The following is a 23259-nucleotide window of genomic DNA, read 5'->3' as shown; positions in this document are numbered from 1 at the left end:
TGATTTTCGAACCCCCATAAAAGAGACTTGGTAATAAAAATTTATACACGAAATATAAAACACTTTAGTAATGTTTTAAAGTTGCGGTCAGAAAAGAATGCAAGAAAAATTCTGTATAGACATTAGAAATGATTTTACGTTTTTTTTTTTTTGTTTTTTGTTTTGTCAAATATTAATTTATATCATTATTAATGAATTCATATCATTATTAATTATATTATTATTAATGAACATTATTAAATAGGGGAACATTTCAAGTGAAAATGCGAGTTTTGTTTTTAGATAAACACGATATCAGGTCAAATTCGGTGGCCATTTTGCTTTTAATTAAACTTATTCACATAATGTTGAAACGTTTCAAGCATGCTATTCTTAATTTTGCATGCATAATACTAAAAGGATTTTAAATGGAAATGATTCTCCATTTATTAATATACTAGCAGAGGTACTCGGCGTTGCCCGATATTAAATGTAATGTCAAATCCCCCCCCCAAAAAAAAAGACAGAGAGAGAAACTGAGATATGTACATGCGATTATTATGTTTTTTTTTCTAAACAGTTTATTTCTTGTAAGTAAAAATAAAAATAATCACTTGAGCTGAAATCGAACCCAAAACCTAAAAATAGTGAGTAAAGTACGATAACCATTAGGCCAGTTGGCCACGGTCTTTAAAGTGTTTTCAAACCTACTTATTTTTATCATAAGGAAGCTGTCAAATGGACGATTTGTGCATGCGCAGTCGTGAAAATCTGCAAACAGATAAAAATCTGATCAATCATATTAATTTTACTATTTTGACCTGTTAGCAGCCCGTTTTCCCGGATGAAAACTAATTAAAAAGTTTTCTACGTGTCAGAATACTCTATATACTAAATTTCAAGATTGTAGATCAAAAAATTCGTTGAGTATATAGATTGAGAATTCTCCTCACACGCGTACACATTCTCACTTTTATAGATACAGCAGAACCTCGGGATACGGCATTAAGAATTAGTAACAAAATACAGTACAGTATATAATACACAAATAACATTATGAATAACCCTGTCAGGCGGGGCGAATATCGTAACCAGGGACTGAAAAACATCATATTCCACATCGTAACCTGAAAAAAACCGTATCATAGTGCCACCGTATCTTGAGGTTCTACTGTATATAGATAAAAAACAACAACAACATGAAGCCATTTGTAGCCTATACAGATTTTTTCTTACGTTCTTTAAACATTGCCAATATTTTTTTACATTTATCGAAGTGTTTGTAATTATTTTGTTTTGTTTTAAATCTTTTTTTCTTGTATGAATCAGCGGTTCATATTTTTGCTCAACCTGCTTGAGTCTGTTGATGGCACTAATAAAGCAGCAAGAGCCCGCAAATGCTTCTTAAAAATATCAATTGTCGATTGAACAAGATCGCAATGAGCAAATGCTTTCAGCCAATCTGAAGGATAGAAATATTCACCTCCGCATTTAACATGTAATATTAAACCAAAATACATCAGCGCCCTCTTTTCCAGTTCCTTTAAAAGCTAACGCACGGAGCCCATCCCTAAAAACGAGCTCCGGTCGAAGACATGTGTCACATGCAACAAGAAGCATTCATGAACTCACACAAAAGTTAATGACATATACTTAAAAATTGAATAAACTAAAGCAATAATACATACACATACTAAAATGATTTGACAGGGATCGATTCCGTTCTTGCCTGCTGAAGTTGGAGTTAATGCTGAAAGAAAGAGGTATACATAGAATACACAAGACTGAGATAAAGATAAGATACAAGTTAGAAAAGCATTTCATAAAAGACATGAAAATTATTAAACAAAATGTTTTTACTATAGGCTTTAAAAATAAAGGTACAAGATTCAATTTGAAATTTATTTATCTTCAAAGTTCACTTTTATAAATTTTACAAAGTAAGGTATAAAAATTTAATTTAAATTGAATCAAAAAATTATCTTGGATTTATTTTCTGCAATGTACGTTCTGTTGCACTTAAAAAAAAAACATTGAAATTTTTATATCTATATCATTAATTGCTAGATGAAAGATAATGTTTTTAAATTGCAACAAAATGTACATTACATAAAATAAATCCAAAGTAATTTTTTCATTCAATTTAAATTACATTTTTATACCTTACTTTGTAAAATTTATAAAAGTTCACTTTGAAGATAAATAAATTTCAAATTGAATCTTTTACCTTTATTTTTAAAGCCTATAGTAAAAACATTTTGTTTAACAATTTTCATGCCTTGGATGAAATGCTTTTCTAACTTGTATCTTATCTTTTTAAGATTATATTTTAAAACTCTCCTTCTCTCTATTTTAGTTTGTATTTCTCCTCACACCACAACTCATTTTTGCAACCCCCTCTTTGTATTATTACAGGTCTGAATATTCTCTCTGTTTCAGTTTGTATTTCTCCTCACGCAACAACTCATTTTTTGCAACCCCCTCTTTGTAATACAGGTCTGAATAATGAGAAAATCTAAAAAATTTTTAACTAAAACTTTAAAATAATTTTTTAGATTAAATTTTTTTAAACTTCTTTCAGAATAGAACATCTCTAAAATTTAATAAGGAACATATTTCATATAAGTTTCATTAACAAATATTCATTACATAACGAGAAAAATAGAGATGAAAAGTTCAAAAGGACCGTATAACTGGTTACGGTCAATAGTAGTCCTCACGAGCGAAAGTCTTTGTTATTGTTATTCTATTATTATAATTTAAAACATTTTGTGTCCTGCTCTTTCGCTCGAGGACTAATTTGTATTGATTTAAATAGAACAATAACAAAAAAGTCCTTGCAAAACTGAGTGTCTTTGCGTCTTTTGAAGCCCAACTATAATTACAGAAAGTTCTTTTACGTCCAAGAATAGACGGCTCTTAGAATGATCAAATAGGTAGTCACATTCAGTAGAGGAGAAGAAGGTTCTTACTTGTTGATAGCTTGGTGTCGCATTCGAAAAAGACCAAGAACAGGGATTTTTCGCATTTAGCTCGACAAATAGGGTGTTCACTGATTGGTCAATGAGGCACGTCTTGGCCAATCGAACAGGGCCTTTCTTTTAGAATAGAAGGAGTGTGCAAGAAGAGAATTATTTTGAGAGAAAGAGAAATAACCGTTTATTTTTACAATTTGTCAACTGAAGTCAAGAATCAGACTGATTATTTCTTATATACACTCGTGAGCAAAAAAATGGGCCAAACAAATCTTACACATTTTATTGCACTAAAAGCTACATTGAACAAAGAACAATTGAACAAGAAAACTTAAACGAGACTAAAACATTTATTTTAATAAATGCTTAGGATTGAATTGCATTCCCTTTTGATTTCTTTAAAAGATCAAACCTTTTAGACATGCTCTCAACCAAAGTAGAACTCTGTGAAGAGGAGATGCTATTCCATTCGCTTTCCACAGCTTTCCACAGTTTGTCATTGTTCGAAAAAGTTCTTCCATCCAATGCGCGAGATATTATGGACCAAATATTCTCAATTGGGTTTAAATCGGGGCTTTGACCTGGCCAAAATATCACAATAATTGAATTATCAGAAAACCATTTTTTGTAACTTTAGCAGTGTATGCAGGGGCATTATCATGTTGAAAAATAATGTTTTGAGATATTCTGGATACTTGGTAACAGTCCTGTTTCTAATATTCGAATGTATTCCTTTGCATTGATTGACTTTTCACATCTAATAAGTTCCCCCAACTCCTACTGCAGTAAAAGTTCCCCATACCATTATCTCTCCATTCCCGTGTTCAACTATCGTTTTTATGCAACTTGGTGAAAATCTTTCTCCAGTTCTTTGATTGCACCATTTGGGAGCATCGGGAGCATCAATAACAAGACAAAATTTTGATTCATCTGACCAGAAAATATTCATAAACCAGTCTGTATCTTTCTTGCCATAAAACGAGAAAAATCTCTTTTTATCATTGATGTTCTTCTTAGATAAAATGGCTTCTTTGCACACCTTTTAGAAGAAAATCCCATTTCTTTCATTCGTCTAGATATTGTATATCAAGAAAGAAAATTTCCAGCCCCTGTTTTGAGTTCTTTGCTATGGTCAACATAAGTTTTCTTTTAATCCTTCAAAACATTTAATTTAAGCCTGTGGTCGTCCTTCAAAGTGAATGCTCTAGGGCGACCAGATCCAGATTTCCCTTTTATCAAGCATTCGAGTTCGAACCTTTGACCAATTCGCTTCACTACAGAAAGAGATGTTTTCACATTTTCTTTTCTTAAAATATCAAAAATCTGCTTGTAAGTCATTTTGGACTGCCTTAATCCTACAATTCGGTTTTTTTATATCCTCATCAAGATGCGGTCTTAACATTTTTAGGATTAATTTTTCACTTATTATTATATGCTATAATAATGATCTGCAAAATAGAAATTTTCAGTAAAAATTAACAAAAATTCATGGAAAAATATTGAAAAATCGATTTCTTCCTTCTTTCACTCTTGGCCCATTTTTTTTTTTTTTTGCTCATGAGTGTATATTATTAATTATAAATTATATTCTCGAGATGCATTATGAGTGGTAATCGGTGATGCATTGTCCTCATTGTTGATTGCAGCTTTTCACATCATATCGACTAAGGCAACAAAATCAATCTGATTCCACGCGACAAATAGGGTGTCCACTGATTGGTCAAGGAGGAATGCCTTGGCCAATCGAACGGGCCCTTTTTTTTAAATAGGAGGAGTGGGAAAGAAGAGAATTATCTATGGGAGAAAGAGAAGTAACCTATTTTTATAACGTTGCTTAGATAACGTACTGAACTTACACAGTGTCACACACAAGCTCACGTTTACGTCTGCAATAAACAAAATATAGATAATACTTATTTTATTTGAAACGTTCTGAGATACTAAGATATTTTGTACTTTCGTTAACCCATTAATTTTTTTTTTTTACTAACAAATTTTCAATGAAAATTGATATATTTTTGCATGGATAGACTTTGGTCAGATTTTGTTTTGAAACTACCTTTACCTTTGTAGGTTTCTCTGATTTCTTTTTATAACCAGGTACTAACAGGAGAGACCACGTGAAGGTTGTTAACATCTATAGTTAAAGTAGTGCTAAGGATTTGACAGGACTCGAATATAGCATGCCGTCTGGTCAGTATATGGCCGGATCCATTTCACTTAAACCACCACTCCTTTAGTGTGGAATGATTTAAGTGAATTCAAATTTAGTGGAATTATGAAGTCAGAAACGTGGAGCTACACGTCTGAACTCGATAAGGCTTGGTGGGAAAAGGGGCAGAATTAGTCTCTTTTCTTTTGTTATCTCGTACTGTAGCTAATATAATGCTCTTCTGAGTTTCATCCTCCGTATCCACAGACTGCTTTTCTGACTGCTAGGATGTATTCTGTTCTACTACTGCTATATTGATAAATAATAAATCAACAAAAGAAATCGAAAATTCAGAGCCAAAATGGTTGCTGGTAGTTTTAATTGCTTCAACTATTACAGACACAGTGACTCAAAGAAGAGAAAGGAAGAGAGATAGATAGATCAAGTCTGCTTCTATGACTATGATTACTTCTACTACAAAGAACTACTACTACTACTACTACTACTAATACTACTACTACTACTACTACTACTACCGAACGTGTTAACTAACAACGTAGCTGTTCACAAAACGCCAATAGATAAATGACTTTTAGGCCATAATACTACACAAAAATGAGGATAAAAAATGATCAAGTCAACAGCTTGTAAATGATAAACTAATTAACAATTATAGCATGTTCGGCAAGACGAGAAAGGGCAAAATAAATTATTGACATCTTAAGCAAATGCCTTTCCATTTCTACTCGTTTTCCTTCACTCTATCCTATGGCCTCGGTTTTATGAGAGGTTTAGGTGTGGGTAAGGATGCCATAGAGGCCACAACCAAGAATACATGAAATGAATAACGTTGGAAGTGTGTAGATTCTGACTCCATATAATTAAAGACAGACGAGTATTGAGGGTTGAGAACCGATTTTATTTACTACCAACAATTTGTGTTAGGAGAGGCAAAGTGTTCGTAGGATGGAATGTGATTTAACAAAGGAGATGAATGTTCGTAAAATGTTTGTAGGTATGTATGAATTGACAAGGAATGAATGTTCGTAAAATGTTTGTAGGTATGTATGAATTGAAAAGAGTGAATATTCGTAAAATGTTTGTAGGTATGTATGAATTGACAAGGAATGAATGTTCGTAAAATGTAACTTATCTTTTGGACGATGGAGAGGGTTAGGGTAGGCCGGTCATCCTGCTGTCGGTGATGCGTGTCCTGGCTTATAACTGGAAAGCTAGTGACCTTTTCATCAGCAGCAAGCAGCCCGGCGTCTTCGTCTTCTTTTTCCTCCTCTCTTCTTTGGTTTGTGTGAATTAAGCATTGTTTAGAATTGAAGGCGTTTGGCCCATAACATGAGAGCGTAGTCGGCTTCAGTTCACTGGTGCCTTATTTCTTTTTCTTCTTCATCTCTTTAGGTCGGGTGGGAGAATCCGTCCGTGCGTTCACTGACGCAGCAGGGCGAATCTCCCCTTCTCACTTTTCGGTTCCCTCAAATCCCTGATTTTATAGTGGCAAACTGGCTCCCAGTGACTGTGATATTTGAGGTGTTTATTTTAGGCGCAGAGCTTTGCCATTGGTCGATACTTATTTTGTGGTTATCTTATTTTTTCTTCCCAAGCGGAAGCGATGTGTGGAGCCGTGTGCAAACGACGATTTTTCATTTTGTCTCTCATGGTGGATGCGTTAACATCTGGTTTGCTGTTAATTCTCATCATGTTCCCACAATCCTCCCTTTTCTTCCCTTACTATAAGTAATGCACGACTAACAGTGGAAATGGGAGATACTTATAACCATTGTCTACAAATACGTCTGAAAACCAGTTTGCATGACGAAGTTACAACTGAAAAATAATCCAATGTTCATTAACCAATTAAAACTCTTCCCTTGCGATATTTAAAAATAAGTAAGGAGCCGCCCTATGGAGATAAAAAGAAACAGCTCACTGACCAAAATTTCAGTCCCAGAGTAAGCAAATGACAGAAAAGGTAAGACATGAAAGAACCGACATCATCTTGGGTTAACATAGATCCAGTGAAATGCTTAATCACGTTAGTCATTTACACAAACTCTGACATCGCAAATTTACGACTAATAGAGCATAAAAAGCAAAGAGTTTTTTTTAGACAACACTTCAAATGTATTTTAAAAAAATGGTTCCTTTTCATGTGATATTAGAATGCTGAAAAACAAAATAACAAGTTTCAAAGGACAATAATGCTCGTCCATACAATTTAGAACTAACTTAGTAATTAATATTAAAAAAAAAATACTGGTCTACATTTTGCAACTTTATAAAATGGAAAAAGCTGTAAATCACCATTATGTGGAAGTTCGGCTAAGTTTGGGAAAATCTGTAAATTATTCCAGCACGTCTGATTGAACACGACAGAGTTATTCTTTTTTCCGATCTTTCTGGATATATTTTCCATTCTACAAGCGGTCTTTTTAATTTCAGCTGGCATGTTATACAAAATGGCACCCAAAAGTTATTGTCAAGCAATATTCTTCTCAAGCGCTTCCTATCGGTGCATTCTCTTATTATCAGAAGCGATTGTTGTTGTTATCCTTTTCTCTTTTCTTTTCCTTTGAGGCTTGGTGTATTTATAATATTTTTTGTAATTGGTTATAAAGACGGATACGCCCATCTTTATAATTTAAGACTGTGAAACATTCGTTGACCATCATTCAAGCATGGATAACATCGAGTTTCCCTGCTAGTACACACACACACACACACACACACACACACACACACACACACACACACACACACACACACACACACACACACACACACAAACACACACACACACACACATTACTATATATTCCTCATGGTGCCAGTTGTATATGTGATACATTTAGTTTGTAGTAGGTTCTAATTAAGTTTTGATTATATAAGTGTGACACTCTCTTTACTTCTCGAGTTCATGTATAACTGTTTAATGTCTTCACAATAGTCATCGTGCTGTTTCAACTTTTAACTTTGTGTCAATTCTTTCTCTGTGCTGATAATAACACTCAATAAAATCCGTATAGACTCAGAAATGATCGTACGCAAAATTGTTATTTATGATGAATTTTTGGAGCATATATAAATGATTATTTCTTAAATTTATTTACTTAGTATCCATAATTATATATATATATATATATATATATATATATATATATATATATATATATATATATATATATAAATTCTCCAACGTATTGGTAAATGAACCTGAAAAAAGAAAATTTATCAACGCTTCGTCTTTATTGCAAAACATTATCAAGATGATTGATCTGAAGAAAATGCAAGAACAATATATGAAAACGCACCACAAATTATCAAACATCGTTCTTTCATGTTATTTTTTAAAAATCAGTTATCGTGAGAAAGTAAATAAATACGAAACGTTGATGAATCTATAATGTTTAATGTTGCTTTTTCCATTTTCATTTTCCGTATATATATATATATATATATATATTATTCTGAAGTGAGATAAATGATATGTATAAACAAATAAACGTGAATGAAAATGTATTATTCTTAATAACATGCACCAACGGTCAATAAAGGAAATTGATTATAGGCAGCAATGAATATCGATGTTTCAGGTGATATGTTATTTAAATCCGGCTGACTTGCTTTTATATATTAGATATTGCTTTTTACGATGTAAAATTAGAAACGTAAGCATTATTCGCTAAAGTTTTTACTAAAAGTCCATTTAAGCCATCTTCATAATAACTTTAATCTGTTTCAATTATTTCCTTTATACTCACCATCTTCTCCGCATCCCTGTAACTTAAGGTGCCCCTTCTTTCCTTTTCTCTTTTTCTTGCTCCCTGCAAAAAAATTTGGTGAATTAAAAATTGGCAGCATTTGATTTTCAATTTTCTTCTAATTGCATATTTTCATCCTCTTTTGCCTCTTCTCTGCGATCCTTTGATATTAGCCGAGTTATCATCACTCAAGGTGCTCATCATAAATCACTTATAGTTTCGAATTCGCTTTCACAATCCCAAATACCAATAAGAGTAATTACTAAAATATTTGTAGGGAGGAGTGTATTTAAATAAAATCTTCCAAACAAATTATTAGTCACCTAAAACGATGACTGATTTGCTTAGTAGTGGTCGGTGTAATTTTAACCTCTGATTCATTATTGTCACATTTTAAATTCTGTTTTTTTTTTTTATCTGAAGTCCATATGTTTTACATTTTAAGTTAATCTTTTTAATTAGAGGTCGAGCTTTTCCAATTTGAAGTTAATCTTTTTTAATTTGAAATTAATCTTTTCTTAATTTGAGTTTGAGTTTTTTTCGAATCGAAGTTGAGCTTTTTTTTTAATTTGAAGTTGAGTTTTTTCTCATTTGAAAGTGAATCTTTTCAGTTTGAAGTTCAGCTTTTTAAATTTGTAATTGAGACGTTTTAATTTAAAGATGAGCTATTTAATTATTTGAAAGTAATTGTTTCATCATAAATTGATCTTTTCTAATTTGAGATTGATCTTTTAGAATGTGAAGTTTTCGTTTTTAATTTGTCGAACTTGCTAAATTGAATTCAATCTTTTATATTTTTAGGGTCTTTCTAGTACTATGGTCACTTTTTGAACATTGAAAGGTTCAATAAAATGGAAGCAATTATCATACAGTGTGAAGTTAATGGGAATTTAGATAGACAGAGGTAACAGCTTTAATATATGCATAATACTTCGAAAGTAACTCACTGTTCATAATTTATTACTGAAATATATTTCTTACAAGAAATTAATATAAGAAAGTGTATAGAATAGTGTAGAATTTATTATAAATGTAATGAGCATGCGCGGTAGCACTCAAGAATTGTATGCCAATATCTAAGTCGGGCCTAATGAAAATGAGTTTGTCCAAGGGCTATAAAAAGCCGATACCAGTCATTTGGAAAGTAACTGCCAAGATTGCTCTGGTAACATGTCATTGTTGAGTCATTTCGTTCGAGATCATGTCAAATCGTCGTGTCGGTGTTCAGGTTCGAATCAACGTTGTTCGAGATCGTGTCATGTCAAATTGTCGGAGGTGTTCGGATTTGAATCAACAGAATTGTTCGGGATTATGTCGTGTCAAATCGTCCGAGGTTTCACGTTCGAGTCAACGGTGTTGTTCAGGATTGTGTTGTGTCGAATTGACAAAGATGTACGGATTCAAATTGATGGAGCTTTTTAGGTTCGTGTCGGGTTGTGTGGACAAAATGATTTGGGGCCATGCTGCTGTGTGTGATAACAATTTTTTCCCTATTCCATCGTGAAGCAACAATACATGCCAACATTAAACATCAATTTTTCAAGCCGTCTGGGAACTGGATCAACCAATTTCATAAGTAACTCATTATTTTTGCTGGTTGAACAGTGATAAATACATTGAAAGCCAACAACAGCTGTAAGCAATGTTTCTGACAAAGGGGGGGATTGCTGTTTTCACCCGTAAGTCTATCCATCTTACGAGGGACATTCCAAAGTAATGCCTCCTATTTTTCATTCCATCTGAATGGATCATAGCGAATTGCAAATTGTATTGTTATGATGACTGAACATTTGCATTCATGACCCGAAAGTTTCATTTCTCTGTTGCAGATAGTGACGATGTGAGACTCTAAGAAAGCAACCCCTATCATGGACGTGCGTCAGAAGTAGAGATGCTTCATCGAATTCCAAGTAAAAGTGCATTGAGAATGTTGGTAACTATGTATAAAAATAAATTCTGGTCGCTCATTTTAATGATATCACCCTCGTCTTCGTAGCTCTTCAATTTTTTTAGTTAAAAAATAGGAGGCTTTACTTTTGGAACGATCCTTATATTAAATCTTTTCCTTGAGCGTTATATTTTTCTTAATAAATAATAATATTATTAAAAAAAAATGCCCAAATAAACAAACAAAAAAGTTACTTGTTAAATCAATTAATGCAGCTCCCAGACAGCTTAAAAAAACTGGTTGCGAATGCTGGAGCCCATATTTAATTCTAAATAAAATCCGATGCTATGCACTCTCCTATCATATTCATTAAATGAAAACATAAGCAAGAAATAAATTTTAAAAATTCTTGTTTATTAGTTGATAACATAATTATGAACCACCAACGTCATTTCACTTTGTCATAAATGTTTGTTCGAGACCGAAATGCTGCGTGTGATAGCATTTTTCCCCCCTTTCTTCCCTCGTTATTTATGTAATTTCAAAAGAGTGAAAAGAACATCTCGATATGTTGTGGCCCAGGTCAGTGAAGAAGAAATCCTTGTAAACAGAGGAGTTGTTATCATGAAGCCAAATCGAGAAACAATGTTAAGAATTCGAAAGCAACAAGTTTCTTGTGAAGGAATCGCGTAGATGTTGACCTTTGCAGGCGCTCATGTGTTCAGAAAGCTTTATACTCGTAAACCGTAATAGTTACAGAAACCATAAGAAATACTCACCCAGAACGGCTGAATAAATTCCTGTATTCCCTTGTTCTGCAGCATATCGCGATTGTTATTCTGATTTTAAAGATTTTACATCATATAGAAGACATTAAAGAGGTTAAAGTAGAAATAATTTCGATGTACCAACAGATATTCTCTTATAAGAAATGACTCGGTGAATTTGGGGTTGGTGAGAGTAAATAAGTAGGTAAATGAAATTGCAACTTTATTTTTTGGAATGTTTTCTGAGGAGAGTCCGGTAAGCCAGAATAAATGTAGGGAATATGAAAAAAAAAAAAAAAAAAAAAAAAAGAGAGATGAATTCGTAATTTCTGGAAACACGCATGAAGGCTTAAGATATTTTGAATGAGAATCAAATTATAATGCGAAGGATTTGATTCAAAATCTATATAATAGTCAAATTTGTAGGGGAGGGGATGGACTTTATTTTATTATAGAGATAACTTACAAGTACTTACTAGTAATAGAGAGTCTAATCACCCTGTTTATGTTTATGTTTATTTTTAATAAATACTTAAAAGAAGTACGTTTTTAAAATGCACTTTTTTTGTGTGTGTAGGAAGAACACTACGAGCCACCAAGCAAGCCATTCTTGAGCGCAACGTCTTATAAGCAGGAATTTGGTGCCAAAAAGGGGCTTCCAGCTGTACCAGTCCCTCTGCCAAAGAATGATGCTATTCTGAAACTCACTGGTAAATTTGAAGACAACACTACTGCAAAGGAACATTACAAGAAATGGCCGGCACATTTGACTGATCGAGCAACTCCATTTGGGGAATTGCCAAGTTGTGCAGGTAAAAAAAAACAAAAAAACAAAAACAAAAAAAAAACAAACAAACGCGTATATGTTCTAGCTTTCCTAGTACCAGCATTATTGTCTTTTTTCCTTTTTTATTTTTTTGCTTCTTTTTCATTTTATTAATCAAAAACAGCATTATCCATTGAAACATAAGTGGCTATTATACAGGCCAGATTAATAGAGGGCATCCTGGATGGGGAGTTGGGCAGAAAGCTGCTTGTATGTATTACATTTAAGTTTCTCCATGTTGGTTCGGTCGGAGGAAACGGGGAGCAGGGAGGAAATTACAAAAGCAAGCGGTTTTGAAGAAAAAAGCTATTAGTTAAGATAATCTTCTGGCAACTGGGGACTTCTACAGTAAAGGGGTGAGATTTTGCGGCTAGTTGGGTGAGTCGTAGGTATTTAGGTTGAAGGGACGTACAAATGCAGTAATTTTCACCGATCACACTCTGATGAAGTACTTGCAAAACAAGCACAGAGGTGCAAACTGCAACAGAGACTAGACCTTAGAAGACAGTGCGAGTCTTATTTGGTTAATAATCTTCTTTAGCATTTTGTCCAAGAGAGAAATGTTAGTTATTAGTGCAATAGCTCAGATGTGGCAACAATATTGATGCACGGTCGAATGATGGCTTTATAAAGGTATAGGCAGGTGTAAGACGTTTTCTAGCCTGATAAAGGGAACCTACCTTCTTTGTAGCAGATTTGGCAGCATCTTCTTTGTACTTATTCCATTTTATGTTAATTGAGAATGTCTTATCGTTAGCATAAGAAATATGCGTTGTTGGCTCAGGAATTATAGAGTGATTTCCCTTGGGTCGGATACAAGTCGCCTTCCTTCAATTATAATAGGTAGCAGAGAACACGCTCTCCTATTTTCAAAAATCAAAAATATATCTAATTTCACCCATATCTGAATTTAGAAACTGGATATCTTCCTATTTCCTAATTAGATTTCAAAGCCATTGAGCGTGGTCTCCAACTGGCTCTCTATCTTTGCATGACTTTCACAACTCTAATACTGTGTGCATTAGATGTTTTTCATGGTTGTAGCCCTGAAGAGTCTCTTCTAGTTGCAGTCACTGAGATTCCAAGACACGCCTACATACACGTAAGATAGATTGTCCATGCACATTTCTTCCTATCTGTTGACCAAGGAAACGAATGTATTTCGATTGTTGGGACATTTTTAATGTATACTTTCACTTGGTGATTCTGTCACTGATCTTTATACCTTTATGCATCTTTAGTTTGTCTTATTGCGACGCCATATTTGAATGGTACAGTAGCGTTCGTTTAGCATGTGAATACCTTTAATCCGGAATATACGAATGATTAGAAGTCAGCCAATCAGATTGAGCAACATTTGTTTGGGGGAGGCTTTATTATTTTTGAATCGGAAAAGGGAAAGATTATGTTATGTCTAGGAGTTCATGATCCAGTTACGAGGGATAAAACCCCATATCTGTTGCAAGTGCAGAATTCTTCCCGGTGATGACTGGGAGCGGTAGGAGGACTTTATATTTAGAGGGAAAAATAGGAATTACTTCATCTAAAGATGGTTTTGATTGTGATGATGTTGCTTCTAGAATGAAACATAGGATTTTATTATAACGACTAAATGTGTCTAAAATGGCGTTCTAAAGTTACATAATATAGGGGCTAATAGTCTAGACATAATAAATTTGTATGTGGCATCTGTTGTTGCAAACCTAAGACGGTACTTTGGTCCAGAAGGGAATTTCTGCAATCCAAATATTATATATGGAGATAAATAGCAATATTTATTAAAAAATAATTTCACATTTGTTTAGTCTTTCTAACTGTTAAAGCTTAATTTACTATCGAGTATTTCAAATAGTGAATTACTTTTTATTACATATGCGTTTGACAGACCTCACAAAGTTGTAATTGGATAAACAAATATAATTTTGAATTAACTCCAAACATGCCAAGGTACCACCACCACTGCATATAAAAGGAAGAAAAACAAAAAAACAACAAGAAAAGAAAAGCAAAACAACAAAAGAACTGTTTTATTATTAAAAAATTTGAAAGAAAAAAATTCAATTTTATTTTTGATAATTAGCAATATTTATTAAAAAGCAATTAGTCTTTTTAACCGTTAAAGCTTAATTTATTATCGAGTGTTTCAAACAGTAAATTGCTTTTTAAAAATGTTTTTATTCTTAGTGACTACGTTTTATGCCGAATATCAAATTTTAAATAAATAAATACATGAGATACTTTTTACATTGTTTTGGCTTCTAACCATTTTTCAAATTTCAAATATCACAAGTTTCCAGACAGGGAAATTATTTTTCTTCTAATATTGTACAGAGTTATTGCAAAATAGAAAAGTTCCTGATAATGCAATCCGAAATTTTAAATCCCACATCCAAAATCACATATAATATTTTGTGTTATAAAAGACTCGCTAAATAAAAAAGAAAAACAAAATCCTTCTATACACAACAATATATGTGACCAACATCATTAGGTGTAGTTTGCCGGAAGTTTAAACAGTGAAAAAGGGAATAGAAAGAAGAGTGACAAAGTTGATTAGCTACTGAAAGTCTTCTTGGAGCAATATATCTTCAAGTGAACATAGTTTTGCTAGGCATCTAGGAAATGAAGACAGGGGAGAAGGTGTCTTTTTTCATTGGTGCCTGGAAGTTCTTTTAAAGGTTCGGTCGAAATTAATACACACTAAGAATCCAAAATGGCTGAATAAAAAAGAGGCTGTTTTTTTTGTTTTTTTTTCGATAGAGAGAGTCAGCTTTCTTTTGGGCACCACATCATTCGCGTATGTTTTGGACTGCTATCGTTTATTGTTAGTAAAAAAAAAAAGAAAAAAATAAGTACTGCTGTTGCTAATATTTAGAGTAAATGTCTTTGTTGTGAGTAAAGAGACGAAAATAATCTGGCATGAGTTTGTATTTGTTCAAACTAAATAATTTACGTTACTCAAACGAAAATTAATTATCTAAATATAGCTTTCATGTTGTGGTCTATCTCTTCCTCTATATAGTCTTTTTGTAACATTACACACGTAGACCCAACATGTTGTAGCAGAGTGCACCTCAAGGAACATAACGCAAGTAATAACTCGACTCATTTTTTTTATTGCAACAATGGCATTTATATCCGGGTACTTTCCTGAATAAACCGTGATCGGTTTTTCTCTGACATCCATCTTCTCGAACATACTCTCGAACGTGATCTTCAACGTTCTGATCCTGATCATCAGTTTGTGCACATATTCTTTTTCTTTGCACGCAGTTCAACATTTGCATACATGTGTTTGCACTCTGTTACATTTTGATTTTGTGCTAATCATATTTTTATTACCTGTATTTAGTCTATTGTATTGTGTTAGTTGAAATTAGAAGGCTCAAAATTTCCAGGATACTGGCCGGATCCTCAAAGGAACCATCTGGATATCACATTTTTCTTCTGATCATCACGTCCTTTATATTTGTTTTGTGTCATTTTGTTTTCATCATTTTCTCGGTTTATGTAGTTCTATCACAGAGATTGTCTTTTAGCTAAATGTTTTATTATTTGAAAATCTATGTGATTATTTATACCGGATATGAGAATGGCCTCAATGAAATATCGTAATCTAGTGGCGAATACATGTTTTATTATTGCAGATTTTTGTATATTAAATTTGTGATTTAAAGTTATTGTGTGAGTGTCACCGAGTTTTATGGCTCTATTTTTCACATAAATTCGTTTTTAAAGAGGTCGCTGAGTATCACCAATGTATACCTTATTGCAGTTATTACTCAGGACTTTGTAAATAACGTGTGTGGTTGGACTGACGATAGTATTTTTTATGTTTGCTGAATATATTTTTTATTGCCTTAAACATTTCTTTTTCTTTGCCCTTTTCTCTCTTAAACTTTCTTTCTACTCCTTTGTTATGAGCACCTTTCCACCACTCTTCATTTCACAAATTTTTATCAAATATGGAATAACTTGAGTAAGGGGTGATATCTCGAAATATTGTGGTATTCCATCAACCACCATAACATTCTTCTTTACTTAATTTCCCCTACATTAGTGTGCAGCTGCTTTCTCTACATAAACGATCACCACTAAAACACTGCCACCATCCAATCATATTCAATCACATATCCAGTATTCCACCTACCATCAAACTAATTCCCTCTCATTCTAACATTATCCTATCCATGTTGGTCTTTCTTTACTCCCACCACTACTTCCAACTTTATATATATAAAGTGGAAATTGTTTGGTGACCTTGAGGTAATTATATTCTAATTCTGCATAATTGCATAGAATTTAGGATGAAAACGTTTTAGCACAGAAATATATATATATATATATATATATATATATATATATATATATATATATATAACTACTTCATTTATTCACATAAATTTAATATACGAAAGTATAGATTTATGCGTAAACTTTAAGTATTTACTTCAAAAGTGCTCAATACGTAGGTAGAGATAGTTAGTAATTTATAAAATATATATGGCGATTAAGCTACACTGAATATTCTGCGTTTCATCCAACTATAGGATTCGTCAGGCTTATGCGCGCATAACTAATTAATAGGTACGGGCAAAAATGGGCGGACAAAAATGGGGGTTCCTAGTTTTGAAAGCCGATTTATCACAATTTTTTGTAGGTTTCCGACTACTTTTTGATTGTATTTGAAAGATTAGAGACTAAAGTTAATTTCCAAAAGGAAAAAATTATTCTTACACGTCAAAAAAAAAAAAAAAGTTATGAAAATGTTTTCACGGCGAGCTACCCAATTCAGCTAAATTTTGAAGTTAAATAAATTCATTGTAAACAATCCTTTAAAAGATAAATATTAATTTTCTGGGTCTATTTCAAAGATGATTAGTAAAGTAAAGTCCTAAGATATTGAATTATATTTAAAAAAAAAAAAACAACTTGTTTGTACAAAACATAAATTAATTAGCCCAAAAACCGAGTGATTCTGGCGTTCGCAAAACACAACAAACTAAAATTTTGTAAACACCAAAATTATGAAAGCCCAAAATTTCAGACATTCGGAAAACTGAAAATGACGTAATGTAATTAAAAGGGAGGAAGTTCATTTTTTTCCCAGTCGCGCATCCGTAGATTCCTTTTCTGAACGTTTGTATTAATTTTTGCATTTTTTAATTTAATTATTTTTCTATGTTCCTGTTTTTAAATTAATTTTTTTTAATTATTGTTCAATATTATATAAAAAATATGTTACGCCGAAAGTTTCATATTCTTGCGAGCAAGGAAATTATTAAAATCTTGCATATAAAAATTATGCGAAACCCGTAATTTTAAAAAAAAAGTAGAAATATTTTTTTCAATTATAATTTTTTTGCGTGAAAATATTAAATAAGCAATGCTTAATTCAATAGTAATATCGGTAGTTCGAGAAATTCATTTCTCTTCGAGTTATATAGAATTCATTAATACGGATTTAGGCTTTTTTTTTGTAATGTTCCTATAAAAATTGTTTTATTTTATTTTAATTGTTACAAATTACGATGCTTTATTTATATAAAAAAGTAAAAATAAAGTCTTGTGTTTTTTTTTATTTACTACTGAAAACCATAACTTTAGTAAAGGTATTTTTTGTTTAAACAAAATAATACATTTCCACTAAGATTTAAATAAAAAATAATTAGTTCATTATATTCCGCGATCATTATTTGATAAATACTGAAAATTTCATTAAAATTGGTTAATTTCCTGATTTTTGGTGATTTTTTAAGTAAAGGCAGGGGTCAAAATGTTTATAAATTTTGAGCATCGGCATTCATTTTGCCCGTACCTACTAATTAATTAACACTCGTTTTTCAAAGAAATTTGCAAATTAGTTAACTTTTATGTAAACGCTCGCATATACATGACTGAGTATATTTAAAAGTTCGTTTTAATAATTTTTAAGTAGAAAAAGCAGGCTTTTAATATCAATGTCAGAGCGAAGCAAAAACGCATATATATATATATATATATATATATATATATATATATATATATATATATATATATATATATATAAGGAGTTGTTTTAGACGATTATGACAATGCAGTTTTGAAGAAAAACACCGTTGGGTATGGGGCAATAATAACAATATTGATCGATTTCAATACTTATTTACGAGCATAATATATCGGATTAGAATGGTATCATGACGTAATGTATTTTGAATTTTCAAAGTTTACCTCATCTTCCGAAATATGTACAACCACTCGGTGGAGGCAGGTGTGTTATAAAAATTCTTGAAATTTTTCAATATTGTCATTATTCTTTTTACCAGGTTTCCTACCCGACAGTGTTTTTCTACAAAACTGCATTCTCATAACCTTCTAATCCAATTCCTTATACACTAAGCACAATGCTTCAAACAAACTACAACATCCTTTTCATATAAAGAATTCAAACCAAGACTAATGTGCAATGTTCTAGTCATAATTCAATGACGTTACCATGTGGGAACATGCCTTCATCTCATAAACGGCTTATAATATAAGCATGATCTATTCAGCATTTCTATACACAAATATTAAAATGTCAAAACATCTTCTAATAAAACACGATTTAATCGTGTCAGGTAAAAGGTTATGGGGTCAATAAACGGTTAATGATTCCTTGAAGAGATAGACCATTAGAAAAGTTTTTTTTTTTTTTTTCGTTTTTTGAGAATAAATACCTTTAATAAGCTTTTATTTTATTTCTTTAAGTTTTTTTTACACAATTTTGATTTTTTTCCAGATTCCATAATTTTCCCCAATAAGCAACCTTTTCCAGAATCAACCACCAAATTCTCTTACCCACCCAAGTCTGCACCCCGTGTTTACCCAGTTAAAATGTCAGACCCATATATCCAGCCGGAAGGTAAATCTTTTGTTTGTTTTATTTTCTCATATACAAAATACCATGTTTAAGTTATACTAATGTGGAAATCAGTAGTGCTTGCTACACTACAGGAAATCGGGAAGCTATTATAACTTAATAAAATAATAACTTTAATAGCAGAACCTGTGGAAATCCATAGCAGACTCTTTCATATGTAATATATTGATGTTGGCATTTTGTGGATGTTCAGCGTAAATGGAGACGCCTTGATATTATTGTAGCTCTTTTGTAAAAACTGCAAAACTATTTATCTAAGCTAGCACGAACGCCGTAGAGACGCTCGACGTAGCCCAGTCGTAAAATACGCTTAAATATGATATTGTAATGTATGCAGATTTCGCATATATTATCTATATGTAGAGTCAATTTTCTATCGATTTTTATATATTATAAAGTTGTGATTTCAAAAATAAAAAAAAATATATATCCATATGATTTGGGTACATCAGCTTGAATCGAAACCAAAATTATGAGGAATATATATATATATATATATATATATATATATATATATATATATATATATATATATATATATATATACTAGCTGTACTCTGCCACGCGTTGCTGTGGCTCAATTTGGTGTAATGGAAAAATTTAATAAAAAGAGAAAATGCATGTTTCTTATATTCTTAGTACAGCAATCCACTCAAAAAGTGAAAAAAAGACGAAAATGAAAAAAAAAAAAAATTAAAATAAAAAAAACAACTTTAAACTAACAATTTACAGTAAAAAAAAGCAAAAACAAAATATTAATCGACCGACGTATACAAATCGGACCTTATCGCCCCGGCTACAATGTTGAATGCGCCGTCCATGTTTTTTTTTTCAAGTTAAATCCAACTTTTACGATATCTTTTTTAAAATAATTTCACGATATCTTTTTTTATATAATAAATTGTTAGTTGAAAGCACAGAATAGTTACAAAACACCCTCCCCTCTCCATGGTAAGAATGGCTCAGCCCCCTCCCCCCAAAAAAACAAACGGTATTATTTCAGCATGTTACCAAAATGCATATGTACCGTAAATTTTCTTCGAAAACAACCTGTACTTTCACCTTACAATAAAAAAAAAAACAGTTAATATTTTCTTATATAGAAACAACTGTTTCCACTCAAAACACTGGCGAGCAATTTTTTATTTATTTATTTTTTTGCCTAGTATAACAATAGACTATATTTTTCAGTACGGTAACATAGGTGCTTAAGTACAACAAAAAAAAATCAACCGGAAAAGCGCAAAATTGTACCCCCCCCAAAAAAAAACTATAACGAAATGCATGTTATCAAAAGTTCTTAAATAAAAAAATAACAATATGGCAAAGTCCACGTTCAACATTATGTGGCATTTGGGGTTCGACTCGTGTACGTCAGGCCATTAATCTTCTTTTGAAAAAAAAAAAAAAGACAATCACGAAGCGATAAATTTCGTGTCTTTGGCATTTGAAATTCAGCCAATCGGAGCTTTTCTTATGCTAGTGTTTACTGCTGTACAAAGTGTACGTCTTTTGCCGGTGAAAAACGATTTCACATGATTTCGAAAATAATATTTTTTAAATATTTTAATATTTTTATGTTTTAAGTATATAAAAACACGCTTGAATTAACTAAAAATGTTGTCGCAAAATGTTAAGACAAACAGGCCTGTAGTTTTAGTGATGTCACGCGACGGTGGGCAGTGATGTGATTCTTCCCCAAATAAAAAAAATGGCCAGATTGTAACAAATAAAATCACCTAATTTATTGAATAAAAATTAAGTATAATGTTATAATTAAAAAGAAATATATAAAAACACGCATGAGTAAACTGAAAATACTATACCAAAATGTCGAAGCAATCGGTCGGTGGCTTTTTAGTTGTTCAAAAAGTAACAACCCAGACGTTTCATTTATATATATACACACACACACACACACACATATATATATATAATTATTTTTTTACTATAATAATTAAATACCTACAGACACTAGTGTTTCATCCTTTCGGGATTCTTCAGTGCAGGGTGTCACGATTACTACCAGTCGAACGATTCGAACCCCGCGACACGAGACATCTCTGGCTCGATTAGCGGAGGCCGTATCCATTCGGCTACCATTAATCATGTGAAATAGCGTTGAATTTTAAACATTTTAATTTAAATGTTCATTACGTCAGACAGACAGTGATCAAATCGTTATACGATGATCTACGCATAAGAGCTAAGTTGACCGACTTTTTAATTCAACAGAAAGTGCTCAACGATAAGAAACGTATTTCTTAAAGGGGCTGTCATATATATGTCATATATATATAACTTGAGCTCCTTCAGCTATAATCGAAACTTAAACCAAAACGTATGAATAATTCTTGGCAAAATCATTTATTACAAGAAATGGAAGTACATAACAATGAAACGACCCGGATGTAAGTGTGACACAGGAAATAACACACGCTATCGTATTAATATATAGATTAGGCTTAATCCTTACTCTAACCCTACACCCGCCACCAAAAAGTCATTTTTTTAGCATAGCCATGTAAAGACTTCAAACTTTATATTAGTTTAACTTACAGTTTGACAGGCATAAACAAGTGAGGAATGTTAAATATTTAAAATAAATATTTAAGTATTTATCCATTACTAATGAGATTTGGTATATATCTGTTTGGTGGCCAAAGCTATATTATTAATGCTATTAATGCACTATCGTACTATCTTTTAATCCTCAATTCCATTTACTATTTCAGGCTAATGTACTATTCTTCAATGCTCAATTCAAGGTTATAGTGTAGTATCTGTTCGGTTGTCACTATACCACTCTCCTATGCATTACCGCTTCATTTAGAGGGTAGTGCAGTATATCTTCGTTCTTTATGATAGCATTCTTCCCAGACATTACATCTCTCTGTTATTAAGGAGGAGGGGTGACGCAAATAAAACAAAGTGCATGTATACCCCTCACCACTTGGGTAATCAAAAAAAAAAAAAAAAAAAAAAAAAAAAAAAAATATATATATATATATATATATATATATATATATATATATTCTAGCGGGGGGTACCAGGCGTTGGCCGGGTGTGGAGAGGCGGGTGGGGGGAATCAAAACAACAGTTCAGCCCGGGTAGAAAGAAGTGTTAAAAAGTGATAGTAGTGGGGAGGGAGGATTAAAATAACAGTAGGAAGCTGGGGGAGGGGGCAGAGGTGTCAAGTTGTGTTTGTACTGTAATTGCTTGAAGTATTACAGTCTGTGAAATTTTGATTAATGAAATTAATTATTTTTATATCAAACACTTAGTTTAAAGCAAACTTAGTTAAAAAAAGTTTTATTATTTTAAGTGACTTGAGTGAAATTCAAATGCATTTACGGTTTTGTTTTTTCTATTAGCAATTATAAAGTTTAATTAAAGTACCGTAATATTCCAGTTTAATATTGCAAAAATAATAGATATCTTTAAAATATACACACACGCGTAAATTTTAAAATCTTATAAATAAACTTCTTTCCAGTGAATAAAAAAAAAACATTAAGAAATTTGAAGAAGTTTGAACCTAGAGACCACGTCATGTGCAAAAAAACAAAAAACAAAAAAACAAAAGAAACATGTAAGTTTTCAAGTCTTATAAATTTAAAGTTAATGAAAAAAATAAGAAATTTACGTGCATAGTTTGAACCTATAGGCTACGTCATGCAAAAATAATAAAAAAAGAAAAACAACAACAAAAAAAAAACACGCTATCAACTTACCCACAGTAGAATTTTCATGGCCCGTTGTTCTATCATTGTTGCTTAGTGACGACATGGAAAAAATGACTTCATCAATGATAGATAAATTAAAATAACGGTTTCGATTATCGATTATCGGTAATTATCGGGGGTATTCTGAGACAAAACTTAACAAAGCTCATTCCCAAACTCATACACTAAAGATTTGTAAATTTTAAAGAAAATCTGTTCAACTGTTTTGGAGTCTATATGGAACGAACTCACCCACACAGATAAAATTGC

General features: G+C 32.1%; 1 protein-coding gene across 1 annotated transcript in view; it reads left to right on the top strand.

Moving 5' to 3' along the window:
* The window catches only part of LOC145277732 (uncharacterized), a 72704-nt gene that overhangs the window by 16511 nt on the left and 32934 nt on the right, over window positions 1-23259 (top strand). The window contains exons 3-4 of the mRNA XM_080129436.1: window positions 12112-12346; window positions 19124-19246. Of these exons, the coding sequence (XP_079985562.1) occupies window positions 12112-12346; window positions 19124-19246 (358 nt within the window). The remainder of the gene's footprint in view (window positions 1-12111; window positions 12347-19123; window positions 19247-23259) is intronic.

This window comes from Euprymna scolopes, chromosome 6 (assembly GCF_053919585.1).
Source record: "Euprymna scolopes isolate OS-2025 chromosome 6, ASM5391958v1, whole genome shotgun sequence".
Lineage (NCBI taxonomy): Eukaryota > Metazoa > Mollusca > Cephalopoda > Sepiida > Sepiolidae > Euprymna > Euprymna scolopes.
This window is presented reverse-complemented; position numbering and strand designations above follow the sequence as displayed.